The sequence below is a fragment of the Doryrhamphus excisus genome, linkage group LG21 (genome assembly GCF_037039965.1).
Source record: "Doryrhamphus excisus strain RoL-2023G ecotype Guam linkage group LG21, RoL_Dexc_Guam_v1.1, whole genome shotgun sequence".
In the NCBI taxonomy this organism is placed as follows: Eukaryota; Metazoa; Chordata; class Actinopteri; order Syngnathiformes; family Syngnathidae; genus Doryrhamphus; species Doryrhamphus excisus.
Window position 1 is genome coordinate 7,844,628 of NC_136377.1, and position 15,792 is coordinate 7,860,419.

A 15,792-nucleotide genomic window follows, 5' to 3' on the forward strand; every position below is an offset into this window, starting at 1 on the left:
TAAATGTGTTATGTATTTTTGGTGCATGCAATATATTGCTGTAATCATTTTGAAATTGTATATTTCCACAAAAAAAGTGTGGCTGTGTATTTTTCTTATTTTGTATTTCTTCACACTAAAATGCCTTAAAAAATTGTAGGTTATTTCACTTGGACTTTTGTTGTTGTTTTTTTACTTTAGCGATACACAACACCCCTCCTCCAAATAAATAGCATACCACGTGACTTTCAAATCCTGCATTCATGTCCGTTCTATTATTGTTTTTTTGCCAGTACATAAATGAACGGAAATAAAGGCTATAAGTTGAATAACCCGTAAATCATCTGTCAAAGGCTGTTCTCAAAAGATACATTATTACATGACACATTAGCCAAACATTCAGGTGCATGTTGAAACGAGAAAGGTTATAAACTCAGGCAAAAAGTGGTGTGCTGTTTTCAAAATAAAAGACTATTTATTGACTTTCTTTTGATGGATCTGGTAGAAAAAGCACAGAATGTCATGTAATAATTTAAACACTGTATAAATAAAGTATCCATGGCTAAAAAGATGACATTCCTGTCATGTTGTAACATCCAAGTAACATTTGAGCCCATTTTCCTTTTTCTTGTTACATATCCACAGGCAGTCCTGATGGGCTTGCTAAAGAAATGTCAACCACAAGCTCAACACTGCAGTTTAAAATAACGGTCTGGCTCACAATTACCAACTAGACCTTGACAAGATGATCAGAATAATAAACACTCAACAAATATATATCAACACAACACTTTGGTTTTTAACAGCTAAAATGCACATTTTGTCGTGGACTTTTATTGTGACCACATGTAATCAGCCTACCTTCTGTGAGGTGTATGAATTATGAATGTGTTGTGTACATAGAAGATGTTTAACATCTTTGATTTCATCTCATGAAAAATTGGATCAAAAACAAAAGTGTTGCGTTTATATTCTTTTGTTGAGCATACCTGGAATGTGTATGGGAACTACTGTGTTTGTGCGTTGAAAGAGTGAAGGTTTAATCCACTTCTGTTAGGCCACAGGGTCTCCTGAATTCCTGTCCTCGCTCATGAATCCACTTGTTTGACACTGGAAAAACAAGACAAATAGTAACGTGGTAATGAAAAACTTTTTTTTTTTGCACAGCAATTCCCCACAACGCACCAGTTGGTACAATCTGAAGTCCAACCAAAATTGGTGGACAAAACGCAGTACAGCACAAGAGTCAAACAAAACTCACAAGATTTACCTTTTAGTGACTAACACTTTTTTGCTTTTTCTGATGCCACTCGGGGCAAAAGGTGTGATGATAACCATAGAACTATAAGTGGTACTACCATATAGAAACGAGTCTGGTTGCTCAGCACAACTCAAAATCCATCCATACAAATTCTTGCAATTCTTAAGCTGTGTAACGGCCCATCCAAAGAGTATCAATAATAAATAATAAATATATTGGTGATGACAGCAGTCAACAAAAACAAAAACTCTCAAACTCACGCCGCCATAATCTAAGCTCCCCTCTCATCTGGCATGCCCCAAAGTTCAATCCTTGGGCCTCTCTTTTTTTCCCCCACTCGTTACATGCTACCATAAGAACCAATCATCTGCAGTCCATTTCCATGCTGATGATGTAGACAATTTACAGCTCTTTGTACCGGTAATTCCGAATGACAAGAACGCACTAGATCCAATTTAGGGCCTTTGACTCCTCTGAGTGCACAAACTTGAAAGTCAGTCACATTTTATTGGGGCTTACCCTGTTTGACAATGTTTATATTTTGGATCTTGTTAGGTGCAATACAATCAACTTTTAGCACAAGAGGCCCCCTTTAATAGTGCACACATGAAATACATGAGACCAGTAGAGAAACCTGAATGTATATTATTTAGCCTTCTGTTATGGTATCTAATGCAAACAATGCTGTACAATGATTGGTCGACAAAGAATTGTCCAAGGATGCAGGGCACTACTACTACATTCAAAGACAAAGCTTTGGGTTATTATTGGTGATTAGTATGAACATTTCAGCTTCTGGTCTTTACTCTGTGCCTTCCTGCTAAATGTTTCTCATTTTTGCTGTTTTTTGCGGTGTAATTCTTGTCTTGGAGTTTTTACTGTATCCTCAATTCAGGCCTCCTGCACATTCAAAGCTTACATGAAGGAATTTAAAGAGAATTATGCCTGAGGATTTATAATATTCTATGAGTAGTATTCATTTGGTTGGCATGTATTGTACTTGGCCACTATTATGGTGGAAATTAAGTTGAATGTTATGAATGGCGTGACATGCCATATGCAGTATAAGCATCATTAGTGTCGAAACATTATAGAATGACTAATAACATGCCAAATAGTGGTCTGCACATAAACCTTTCATTGCACAGTACCATGCGCAAGTGGACAGGAAAACATACCACAAGGCACATGAGACAGTATTTTAATGTTTTGTGGCTGAGAGCCAAGAAACCTTTCCAAGCTCCAGGCTAACTTTTTTTCCCACTAGGAAGACAGAGGCACTGCAAGCAGAAACTTTAGGGGCACTCGCTAAAATCGACTTGCAAAGTAAATATTCTGATTTCCTCTCATTGTCACTGTATTACTGTGTGGAGTACAAGTTTGTCAGCAACAGAAAATTATTCAATAATTAAATAAAATGGGCAAATTAACTGCCAATTGCCAATTTTTGCAAAAAAAAAATAAATAAGGGACACCATGTTGGCAGGGCCAACCGACCTACTGCCCTGCTGAGTAAGAGTATAAACTGATGTGCGGGTTTATGATAAGGCAGACCTCAAGTCTCAAGCTTAATTGTGTGACCAGTTAAAAGCATGTTGACAAGAGACGCACTTTGTCCCTTATTACTGTGAGAATGAAAAATGTACTGTAAAATGTGGAGTCAATTGATGTCAGCGTGATCGCACCCATTTCAATCGCATTGCATTAACTTTTATATATGATATATGATATGATTTTAACACATTTGAAAGTGCTGTAAGAAAAAAATGGCCTCTTTATTATAAAATATATGATTAATGTTGACATATATATCATTTTTAATCCTATTATAACACATGTGTGTAGTAGATGAGTATAGAATCATCACAAAGAGATTTACAACCCTAATAAATTTACAGTATATTATGTGTATAGAATATATAATTTTTATGTCCCATTTTTCATGAGCTCAACTCAACGGTGTCAAACTTTACGATATGTACACATTGCAGAGATAATGTAGCCAGCTCACAGACATGTCATATCAAGATGCTGATTATACAGCATGATTACCGACACTTTAGGCTGACCTTTTATTAAGGCCAGCCTAGGGCATACCTGTGCTGTATTCATGCTGTCGAATCACCATCCTCAAAAGATTTAATGTCTTTCCTAGAATTACTTCACGTTACTGTATTGCCCATGGGAAGACTTGTTCTAAAATTCCAACTCCAATTCATTCAGTCAACCAGTATCACAGAACACATTATGTTACACTTTCAACATTGTACTGCCTGTTCATATTCACAAAGCAATCACACACTTTTTATTAAATTGGTAACATTCTTTTAGAAGTCATGCTAGGACATCTTTACTCACCCCATTTGCTTCCCACTAAGACAGGACAGGCTGCGTGTCTGGTCCTGTAATCGCCTTCTCCACTTTTGAAAAGGTTATACCAAAACACCGCTGTCCCCTACGAGGCAATGAGACCAGTGCAAACATGACAAGAACATTCTGACAAAAATAATACTGTAAATCATACCCAGATCTTAGATTACTGCATAGCATGAGGAAGGTGAGAGCGACTTATTTGCAGTATGATCATGTCTGGGTGCTCTACAGGAATTCACAGCCTACCCGCTGAAATTACATGCACATCTGCAAACAAATTTATGATAATAAGGTCCAAATCTCTGACTACGAATCAATTAAGCATACTGTAAAATACTAAAAAAAGTAACCTTAAATGTGCATTTATCCCTGTCATTCATTATTTGTATGTAGTTTGAATTGTTTGCTCTGTGTAAAACTACGTATAATTGTAAAACGTGTTTTGTGTTAAGATGTTTGGCTTTCTGGAACAAAGTAATAGAATGTACATTATATGTTATGGGAAAAAAACGATTCAGTTCTGTTTTGGAGTCGGACCTTCTGGAATGAATTAATGATGCTGACCAAGTAAATAGACTTCTATAAGTATAGTCCATATAATGCTGTTTTGCAGTAATTCTCTGAGTGTCTGTGTGACCTCCTTTTCTGAACCCTTGTTTCCCAAATAGCCTAGTGGCTGTGATTTACAGGGAGCAATTATTCCCTTTATAGCTTCTGTTATGATTCTTTGAATCTGGTACCTTCGTATATTCTTATATATTTTGTATTGCAAATAGAGTTGCTGCAATTGCATTGTAGGGCATTCTGATTCTGACTGACGCTGCGACTGACTCTGCCTAACAACAAGTGAGATTTTAGTTTATAAATAGACTATAAATAAAATCAATAAAATGAAAATAGTACTAAGAAATACAACTCTACAAAAAAATATAAATTCAATACATATATTTTGTATATTTACATTGAATTTTTTTATTAATTTATAATAAATAATGAATAAAATTATAATAAATACAATTAATAATAGAATAAAAGATTAAAAAATTTAAATAAATACAGCATGTATTAGTTGTCATTTCAAAGCACTATGGGCATATTTTAAATGTACTTTAAATGTTATTACATTTACAGTGCATTCCATTTTGTTCATAATTTTCCTAAAGGCTTTACTGCCACCCTCTTATACACACACTTGCACAAATTTAAGAAAGTTATTTGGATATTATTACCTTTTTGGGCCGGATTACAGCTCCAAAGTCAGGGAAGACCGTGGCGCCTCCTGCCTCCACATCACTCATCTAGAAAAAAAACAAACAAAAAAACACCCACCCACATTCTTCAATGCATGTTTTATACAATAGTAATGTTAATAACAATGCAGTATATTTGCTTTGTGGCGCTTAAATTTAATTTCTGTCATCTTAGCCAAATTCTTATTAGGTCATTAGAATTGGATATTATTTTAAAGATGTGGGATGCATTCATTGTATTGCTGAAGTGGCTCACTAATTACGAAAAGATGCGTTGTGATGATGTACCTCAATAACGGCAACAAAGCACATCATGCACCATGGCGAACAGTGAAGTGAACCCCAATCAATCATATTGGAATAAAATACTACTGTATGTTTATCAGCATGTTAAAAAGGGAGGTGGCCGACAAACTCGTCACAATAAGTACAGGAAGTGATTGACAGGATGGGGATGGTGTACTCCTTGACAATTTGACGTCTGAAAAGACTTACACATGATTTAGTTATCCGTATCAATTCTATCAAAGTCAATCAATTCAAGTCCAAGATTGAAGCAGAGTTTGGCCCGTGAAGCCAAAGACAGATGGAGCGTAGATTTCGGGGGACCAAACCGCCATAACTTTCCCCCTCAATCAACGGCGACCGGATGTACGTACTTACATAGTTCAAAAAAGTGGCCACACGATTTCCAGTGCCTAATCTTTTGAAAGCATCAGGCTCATCTTTCTACAAAGATAAAATTCAAAAGTAAAATACACAATGAAGACTGTCAAACCCGTACTTACGTAATTTAGGAAGGTAGCAAGTCTATTTCCATCGACCTTGAGGTTGCTGTCAAAAGGACGCTGCAACAGATGTTTATAACTTTAACTTATCACCATGACTTGCAGTATAGGAGCCCGCCGCAAAGTGCAGCGACTACACTGAAAGATCATTTCTCAAAACGAAAACTATAACTCCTAGAGATTAAATGAAATCGCTTGTGTCAGGACTAATGCATATACAGTAACATAACGCAATGTTAAACTGGATCAACATCAGATTCATCATGACGTTTTCATTGTATGACTTGCAATGATATTACAGTACATATTATAAAAACATACATCTTTGTGGAGCCAGACAAACAGCTGCACAGATGCACAAAGTACACATAGCCAGATAATATGAACATCATGATGCCAGATACACACACACACACACACACAACAGAAAGCACAAACATCCACTTACAACATTCAATTTCAGCATCATGCGCGTGCACACACACACACACACACACACACACACACACACACACACACACACACACAATGCCTTTCGATATGAACTCACCCTTGAAAAGTCAAAATGTGGCTCGTATTGTCCTCCAACTCCATAGTTAGCAACCTGGTCAGTCATTGAAAAAGGATATATCACAACAAACACACAAAAAATGATTTTGCAGTTAGTAACAGTTCGAAATAATGCACAGAATCATACTCTCGAGGATCGAACTCTCCGAGGAACAGGCTAAGTCATCAAAACTCGCATCCCCAAGAGTGGATCACATGAAAATAGATACTATTTCCATGTATTTGCACGTTACCTGGAGTAACTCTGCTGTGTCAACAGTTAGGCCTGTGATGTCTTGTATTCTCTGATTGACTCTGGGAATGACCGGGCCATCCTCTTCTTCTAACCATGCACTAGTATAATGCAGACATATAAAAGCACATAGCGCATTTAGCAATCATGCATTCAAGCACTGGCCATTTCTATTATGAGGATTTGTGGGTTAACTTAAAGGAAATCCATTTTGAGACTTTCAACATAAGCAGTCAGAAAATGGAAATGATTTGCCCTTGTGTTTGAATTCCCCACTTGTATCGTGCAGTAGGTGACAGCAAAGAGTTGTGCATGACTTCATTAGTCACCTTTTTGATACTCTGTAGTTCGCTGTGGTCAACACTCCTGTTTTGGGGTCACGGACAGTTGCTCTGGCAAGCTTAACAAAAGAGAGGATGTCAGCATACATGTTTCATGACATATGCAACACAATTTAGTTTCCATGCCTCACCCGGGGTTTGGCCAGTTCTTTAATCTTCTCGATTTCATAGTCTGAGAGAGCCTCCAGGTAGCGTACAATATGTGGACTGTCCCACTCGTCCTCCTCCTTCATGGGCTTAAGCAGCAAACGGGGGTTCCTCCTGCCATCATGGTAGCGGCAGAACAAACGACTGCGCTTTGCTTCAGTCTGATAAAAACAAAAAAAAACAATTAATATGTATGATTCTGTGATTAATTCAGCATATCTAAAAGCCATTTTTTGGTTTAGTTCATCTGGTTTGTTTTGGGGTTTATTGCAGCATGCTATATTTGGTTGACCGCTGTGTGCCGTATGGAGATGTTGTATATAATGGAGACGCAGATTTGACAGGACATGGGTTAGGGTGGTGTTTTTTTTCCACTCACACACACACGACCTTGCACCTCTTTCATACCCGCCTTTTATCCAGGTTGCCACAACATTTTGCCATTCTGGACATAGAATTAGATAGTCAGACTAAATACGACAGCTCTAGTGTGTGTCCCACCAACTCTTTGAGCATGAACTGATGACGCCTGCTCCGATGAGACGTGAACAGTCTTCTAAAACAACCTAATTTTGACAAATATGATAATGTAAACAGGCTGCACGCCGGAAGAGCGGTTCCCGCGCAGGCCTCACAGCAAGGAGACCCGAGTTCAATTCCACCCTCGGCCATCTCCGTGTGGAGTTTGCATGTTCTCACCGTGCATGCGTGGGTTTTCTCCGGGTACTCCAGTTTCCTCCCACATTCCAAAAACATGCTAGGTTAATTGGCGACTCCAAATTGTCCATAGGTATGAATGTGAGTGTGAATGGTTGTTTGTCTATATCTGCCCTGTGATTGGCTGGCGACCAGTCCAGGGTGTACCCCGCCTCTCGCCCGAAGACAGCTGGGATAGGCTCTAGCACCCCCCGCGATGCTTGTGACGATAAGCGGTAGAAAATGAATGAATGAATGTTTGCTGTATAGACAGTATGTGGTGGGATGAAATGTAATAAAAAGGGTGTGTTTTAGGGTGTGGCGTTTATTTACTCAAGTGAACGATAACCCCAGCAATTACTTGGTAAAGGGTGTCTATTCCATTAAAAACATGTTATCTATGGAAAACGACATAGAACAGCATCACTATTACTTCCTCCAAGAGAAGCAGGTCCTTTAATGTGGAAGGGGACAGTCTCATGACATTTTCAACATGTAAATGCTTACATTCTAATTTTTATAATTTATTTTTAGATTTGTTTGTCCTTTTTGCTGCTCTTGGAATGGAACCCCCCCCCCCCCCCCCCCCATGATAGAAAAAAAGAAAGCTGCATGTATTTTTATGCCTCACCATTTTGATGCCCTCCCCCCTGCAGAGAGCCTCATAGATTTCTCTCTCAGGCAGGTGGTCTTTAGGTCTGGTGTAAGTTCCCAGCTGGATGGGCTCCTCTGAAGCAGGCTGGGCGGGCTTCTTTTCCTCCTCGTTCTGCTGTTTGATCAGCAACCTCTCAAAGTATCGCAGGTTTCCTCCTGCCCTCTGGTGGCTGGGATCTGTCAGTACAAGTAAGTTTAGGGCTCCAATCACAGCAGTTGAATGTATCAATTTGCTTACATACTATCTATTGATAGCCACCTAAAAAAAATGCATATTTTGCCTCTAAATGTTTCAGCAGCTGCCACCACAGCTTGACAATGGGACTAAATTAATACATTGAAACCACAAAGTGTACAAAGGATAGGGCACACCCTGTGGCTTTGCACTGCCCAAAATATAATTACAGTGAAAGTAGAGGGAGTGCCCCACACTAAACGATTGCAGGATGCAAAAGGGGAAGCTAAATACACCAGCTCCTCTAAAATAGATGCTTAAGGTAATGTTATAGATCTACGCCATGTACGTATGCAATGTTCATGTAGACAATTAGTTTACATTATAACCTTTGAACTCTTACCGATGGCCACCAGCCGGCGTGTCAGCTCAATGGCACGAGGCAGGTCTCCCATTTGGTAAACGGAATAGCTGAGGTAGTCCAAAATGTCTGCCTTGGAAACCACTACTTCCTCGCCAGCGTCCAGCTGTTTCAAAGACTGCTGCAACCACAGCACTGCGTGGTAATAGTCTGCATCGTTATAAGCTGTCTTGCCCATATCGAAACAGTCGTCCACCGACAGCATGGCATTGGAGTGCATACCTGAAGCAACAGATCACATGATAGCATGAGACTCCCTGATTTCTCCTGAACACCTGAGCCTTGAAAGGAATAATAAGTGAATAAAATCACTAAAATGGGGGCGGCGGGGGTAGAGTCACCAAGTAACCTAACATGCATATTTTAGCGGCATCGAAAATAAATGAATGAATCTCTTTACTGCTATTTTAAACCTCCAACTATTGTTTAACTTACCAGGCAGCTTTCCTTTGGAAAAAGCCTCTGAATCAAGTCGGTATGTGTCCTGCAGACGCATCAGTGCCTTGGCTGCACCAGTCTCATCCTCATTATCAGGGAAGTACTGTCTGTGTGCTGTCATATTTGAAATGAACCCTGGATAAAGCAAGAGAAAACGTCTCAATTCATTCATTGCCATAAGCAAGACGTCAGCAAAAGATAATTCTTGTGGGACTCCAGAAGAGCAAGCATCTAAAGCAGAAGTCATATTTTGCAGTCAGCAACTTGACATTATAGAATATGTAGTGTAAATGAAGCATGTGTGTATACCCTATACTGATCCCTACTCCCAATATTTGATGTGGCCAGACTCTATCTCCAATGTCAACTGACTTTGAGACAAGAGGAAGAGGCTTCACTGTATTCATTTCATGAATCACTACATTGCTACAGTTTAATTTGCCCAAAATGCACCTATTAATCCTCTTCAACAAATCTGTTTTTGAGGTTTACCCATTACTTTCCTTTTTTTGCCTTCTTGGACTGATATTGGCCACATAGAGATTTAGACCCAAAATACACACTTGAGTTTTGCTTATCTGGCTTGTACAGACACAGATGCCGTGTAAACACAGCCACGCACGCACACACACACACACACACCAAACATGGGCTAACGGTGAGATGAGCAACAGCTGCAACTCAAACATTACAGCTTTTGGTCCTCTCATTCATCTGGGGAGACGATTGCTCATCCTCCAATTGGCTCTGGATTTGATGCATATTGCTCACCATTCATGCTGCACATGTTGGCAAAAACAGGTTGATTTTGGAGGACTCAGAGAGAACAGACGCATCCTGTGTCGTGCTAATGTCATCAACGATTTGGTCAGAGTAGTAGGAAACAAAGCACACACGTACAGATGACAAGCAAGAAAATCTTGCTCCATGAGTAATTATTTTCTTACCATCTGAAGGGTTTTGCAGCACCAGGCTCTCCAGCTGTGACCACTCTGTGTTGAGTCTCTTCATGAACTTGTAGGCGTTCACCGGGTGAGCCAGGTAACCCTCTGGGTCGGACGTGGACACTCTGGTCTGGTCGTCCAGCTTCTTGGCCCAGCTTAAACCAGAGCAATAGCTTATTATTGATAGGAATAATAATAAAAACATTTTTTGTGGCTGTTGTGGTTTTCACACCAGTCAAAAAGTGAGTCCTGCCTGAAAGAAAGTATGCATATAAAATAAGTAGTCGCTGATGAAGAGAAGAGAAGCTAACAAAGATGGATGACATGATGAGAAGTTTAAAATACATTTGTACAGGGCAGCCAGTTTGACGTGCATCTGGCATACACATTCATTCATTCATTCATTCATTTTCTACCGCTTTTTCATCACGAGGGTCGCGGGGGGTGGTGGAGCCTATCCCAGCTGTCTTCGGGCGAGAGGCGGGGTACACCCTGGACTGGTCGCCAGCCAATCACAGTGGCATACACATATACTATGTAAAATAATGTACACTGCTGCACGACTACTAGCTTTGTTTACACCACATTGCACAAAGAATGTACCACTTCCACACGGAATGGGAGGACAACTTTTTATTCACTCTGCATGCAGTGCAAATTATGGTAATATCATGTAAGATAAAGTCTCATTAATTGGATCATTACTGACACCTAGTGACTAGTGTAGCATCCTACATATGACTTGTTTTAATATTTTTTGAGTAATAATAGTCAACCACAAAACAGCAATGATTAATTAATTCATTTTTGACTGAGAAAGTGACGACGATGGACACCTGTATATTGTATGTGCCAGTTCTTGACATATTACTTTTAATGCATTAGAGTCAACATACTCTATGTGTTTTTTTTTCATGTTATTTTAGTGATTTGTCTTGTTTTCACAACACAAAAATGTGGCAGCAAAAGGGAGCTGGATTCCAATATCACGTCCTGACCTGCCAGTACCAACTCATCATGATTGTCATCTTTGATTTGCCACGACAAAAGTATTAAGGAATGGTGTACCTTTTGATCTCAGCCAGCTTGGACTCCTCTGCCTTGATGTACTCTCTCAGGGAATGGACCAGTTCCTTCTCTGTGTACAGGAGGTCTGTCATTTGTCCTGCAGGCACACAAAAAGATGGACATCTTTAAGGATCGGTTGGGATCTCAAAACAAAGTGCAGTGACCATAAGCTTTTGAGGCCATGTTTGCATGCGTCATAAACAAGCAGGCATCCAGTCATTGTGCAGAACACTTGTGCTGGAGCAGAGTAGTGGACAATTCCATGGGATTTTTCAACCATGATAAATTTACAGGGGTGACAAGGGAAGAAGAATAATAACCCGCTTTGCTTTCTGCATGTAAGAATCTTGGTAATGGAGCTGACCAGTCAAGTAGAAATACATTACTCTGTCATTACTTGCTGTCTTTTTTGTCATTCTTGCAGTCTAATATACGTAATTTCAACAAAAGATGTTGAGGCTTATTTTTTTCAACAATTATAAATAATCATAAAAGTGATGTCATCAATGGTTCCAGTGTTTTTGTAACCTTAGTCCCCAAAAGTACAGGATTTTTAACTAATTGAACAAAATATGCTTTTTTTACATATTAAACTCAAGTGCAGAGCACATTTTTCGACAATCGACAGTACTTTACTAGTCCCCCAAGAGTCTGATTTTGCTGTGTGTAGTTCTTTTGAGACCAGGAGTTGTGGTGGCGCTCTATGATTTGTAGTTAATATGGTATGCCTCACACAGGTACACTGCACTTGAGTACCATTTTGTAGCTTAAATGTGACATTGATGATAGGACACAATGATATTTCAATGATAATTGTTGTGTTTTTTTTATGTCAAATATGGGTCGGTTTCGTCACAAAATCCTGCAGGGTGACATTATTAGTGTCAGTGTTACCTTTTATTTACAAATAAAGGAGCCTACCTATGGAGGTGAAGATCTCTGCTTGGGTTATCCAGCAGCAGCAGCATAGGAGAGCCCAGGAGAAAAGACACAGGAACTTCTTCATTTTGTCTCATTCAAAAGCCTACAAAGACATCATAATCACATTATATACTGAATTAAAAATGTTGAACAATACTTTGTACTCTCAGGGCATTTCGTTGATCACAACTGGACTATTCTGGAGATGTTTTGCCTCTCATTTATAGACGAGCTACAAGCTGCTGTGTGACTGCAGTAGGCCTGGTGCATTTTGAGCCGTTTCCAAAAAGTGTGGCACGTGTTTTCCAAAAAGATTAAGCATTGGTTATTCATGCATGGTGCGTTGTGGTTGCCTGTGTACACACATTGCACTGACTTGCCTGGGCAATGTAAGCTTAACCAGCACCAGTGCTGCTAGAATGCACCACCACTGTTTCAAAAATGTATATTTTTTAGCACCTACAAAAGTACTACATTGGTTTATCAAATCCAGATCTTCACACGTCTTATTTTAACCTGTGTCAGACCAAAATGTAAAGATTAAAACACCAGAAAAAGTCACCAAAACTTGCCCAAACAAAGTGCATTATTGCAAGTACTTTAGTATGCTTGATGAATTTCACTCAAGAGGTCTATACTCGCAATTCATGCATTAACTCCTCTCATATTGTGCGTTTGCCTTTCTCAAACACTGAAAGAACCAACTCACATTCCTGCAAAGAAGTCTGCAGGATTTTGGATCCTGACCCCAAAGTGGCCTTTATGACACATGTAAGAACAGGGTTGGATTTATGAGGTTGCAGGAGGAATACCAAGCAGCTGTATTCTTGGAAATGTGCTATTAAAGGTGGTTTTGTTGTCACTGTTGCTTGGGTTTTTAATGTGATTTTAATCTCTCTGCATGTGTTTTTTTTTCTTCTTGATAGTGTGGAATTCAAACTATCATCACTCTCCAAAATGATCACATGTAACTGGACTCTGTGATCCCAGTCTGGATCCAATGTGTTGTTTTTGGGAGTAGGGAGGGTGTTTTACTCGAAGGGATTGTACTTTATTCTGCTGGATATCACAGAATAAAATAAGTAAAGTTAAGTGAAACAAGGTGTCATTGTTTCTTTACCCTATTTTAATGTTTGCTACATTTAGACAAAGTGTTTAAACTAAGTTCATACTGACTATTCTGTGCTTGGTTTGTAAAGGAAAATCTTTTTTAAGTTACAATATACAAACTTAGGAGTCTTGTATATTAGGAGTCCTCTGCCCCTATGGTGACCCTGTGCTTACATAAATATGTCATACCATGCATTCATGTGGAGATGAACACCCACACACACTTTAAAGCACGCCAAACTGCTTTTAGTGGTTAGTAAACACTATGGGTGATCATTAATAAAACTATCCCAACTCTCATAATATCCACATCCTGTGGGAACATCTGTGACGACTTCTTTTGGGTGAATTTATGATCACCCTATTGGCCAATTTGACATTTGGATGCGGAATCTTGTTCCTATTGGTAGTAGGTTTTCAACAGTCACTCATTCACATAATATTCCGAGCAACAATAGTCCTCATATGTGTTCAGATGTTACAGATAAGTTATTTTGTTAACTTTATTAACATCATTTTAATATTTTGACCAACACATTGTCCAAAAATGTATCTCATCTGTACAGTTCTGTACTACCATTGCTCTGGATGACTTTATTAGCAACAGGTGACAATCAAATGCCGTCTTTCTCAGTCTAATTTGTGTTGTTTTACCTTTAAATTCAAATTTCTGACTAAACAGTGGTTTAAAAAAATGTATGCACAATATCACATACATCAAACCATATCTACAAGTGCATTACAATAAATAATCTTTGCACAATTTTCTAATTTATTGAGATGTATTTATTAGAGGCATTGAGAAACCTTTTTATTTGTATTTTTTCGAGTAACAAGTCCCACTGTGAGCATATTAAAATATTCACGTTATTATTAATGAAATTAGCTTGAAGCTCTATAAGCCCCGCCCCTCGTTACGTCACCACATAGTAGTTTGTAGACAGCCCAAAGCGACAGTTTTTTGATTTATTTTTTTAAAAAAGGTAATTGTTGGTGACAGAACATACATTTGCGTTCTTATATTTAAAATGTATTACTGTGAAAAACTAAAACAACGTATGTTGTTGTGATGTAATGTCGTTCAACTTTAGCACCTTTCCAATGCGCTAAACATTACAACACCGTTTTCAGCGTGTGAAGCGAATCAACATGTCGGATATAAACACGCAGGTGTATAAAGATAAAGATACATTTAAGTCAGTGTTGTTCGCCCATCTGGAACACATGTGCCGAACTCCCGTTCCCAGGCTTGTAAGCCGATGAGTTTGGACCCAGCTATAGGTACTCATGCCAGCATGTTCGAGAGACACGAGAATAGCCTTTCTGTCAGTGCAATAAATGCCAAGAGCGGCTACTGTCGCCATTTGCAGATAATACCCTACATGGTCTTACCTTCGCCGCCTGGGGGTAGAAAAGTGGTGTCACGCTGTGCAATATGAATAGTTTGCGTCCAGGGTGAAGAGGACGGAGAAGGGGTGAAAGAGGGTGTCGCTGCCACGTACAGAACCTCCTGGAAGACGCACTACTACACATAATAGCAGCGCAACGACATCTTTGTCGGGATTTGTCTGTGTTGCATTTAAGTCTCCTCGTACATTTCAACGTCTGAGCTACGATGGTATTTTGTGATGCATCGAACGTGCTTCTTGTCACTAGTTCGGTGTTGTTGTTGCTGTATGACTGCTTAATTCTAATAGATATTTTCTTTAATTCCCCACATACCTTACAGTCTAAAACGCTAGTTCATTCTACTATAGGGATTACGGTAAAATGGTCCCATACAGTCGGTCACGTTTACTGTGTATGTGTGTTACCATGGATTGTTCACGATGAAACATTTTACATGACCTTAATTGAAACCATTTGTATTTTTTCAAAGACTTCTTTCTTTTTTCTTCTTTCACATCCACTGTCTAGCATGTTTCGTGTGTAAAGTCTGCAATAAGATGAATGTATTGTTGTACATTCATTCATAAAGGCGTTGCATCACATACTTGCATCCAAGGCCAATATCAGTACTGTATATTAAGATATCTAAAAAAATTGTCACTTGGACAATAAAAAATACAAATTTATTCATAATATTACGTCTTTAAAAATTAACAACTTTTTTTTCTTTAATATTCCAATGTTATGCCACTAAAATTTGTATTGCACAGAAAAGGGGCAGAAATGTGTGTTCATGTTTCACATACGGATTGTGAATTCAAAAAAGTGCAGTTCCCCTTTAACCAGCAGGTGTCACTGTGGACCATCAATGCTCCCCAAGCTGCATATTTTGTAATAGATTACGTTTGTAATTTACTATAGTAGCAAAAGAAACTGATGAATCACAGTTGAGGATGGATTGCTATCATTTCTGTGCACATTTAGAAGGTAATAAACATATCGGTGAGTTTACAGCTTGTACGACAACTTGAAACT

At 38.9% G+C, this 15,792-nt stretch overlaps 1 protein-coding gene across 3 annotated transcripts; it reads right to left on the reverse strand.

Annotated features, from left to right (window-relative positions):
* Positions 1-429: 429 nt before the first annotated feature.
* On the reverse strand, positions 430-14,916 carry p4ha2 (procollagen-proline, 2-oxoglutarate 4-dioxygenase (proline 4-hydroxylase), alpha polypeptide 2). Of its 3 annotated transcripts, XM_058086071.2 has the most exons (16): positions 14,761-14,916; positions 12,259-12,361; positions 11,338-11,434; positions 10,273-10,424; positions 9,323-9,460; positions 8,870-9,109; positions 8,269-8,468; positions 6,926-7,102; positions 6,783-6,853; positions 6,455-6,554; positions 6,202-6,255; positions 5,652-5,711; positions 5,527-5,592; positions 4,843-4,911; positions 3,599-3,695; positions 430-1,089 (listed from the first exon to the last, which is right to left on the reverse strand). In XM_058086071.2, exons 2-16 carry the CDS (start codon positions 12,341-12,343, stop codon positions 1,019-1,021), a joined length of 1,677 nt encoding a protein of 558 aa, XP_057942054.1. In that variant the 5' UTR covers positions 12,344-12,361; positions 14,761-14,916; the 3' UTR covers positions 430-1,018. The 3 variants fall into 3 exon arrangements, with proteins under 3 accessions (XP_057942054.1, XP_057942056.1, XP_057942057.1); XM_058086073.2 differs by lacking the exon at positions 5,652-5,711; XM_058086074.2 differs by lacking the exon at positions 5,527-5,592.
* Between the last annotated feature and the right edge of the window lie 876 nt (positions 14,917-15,792).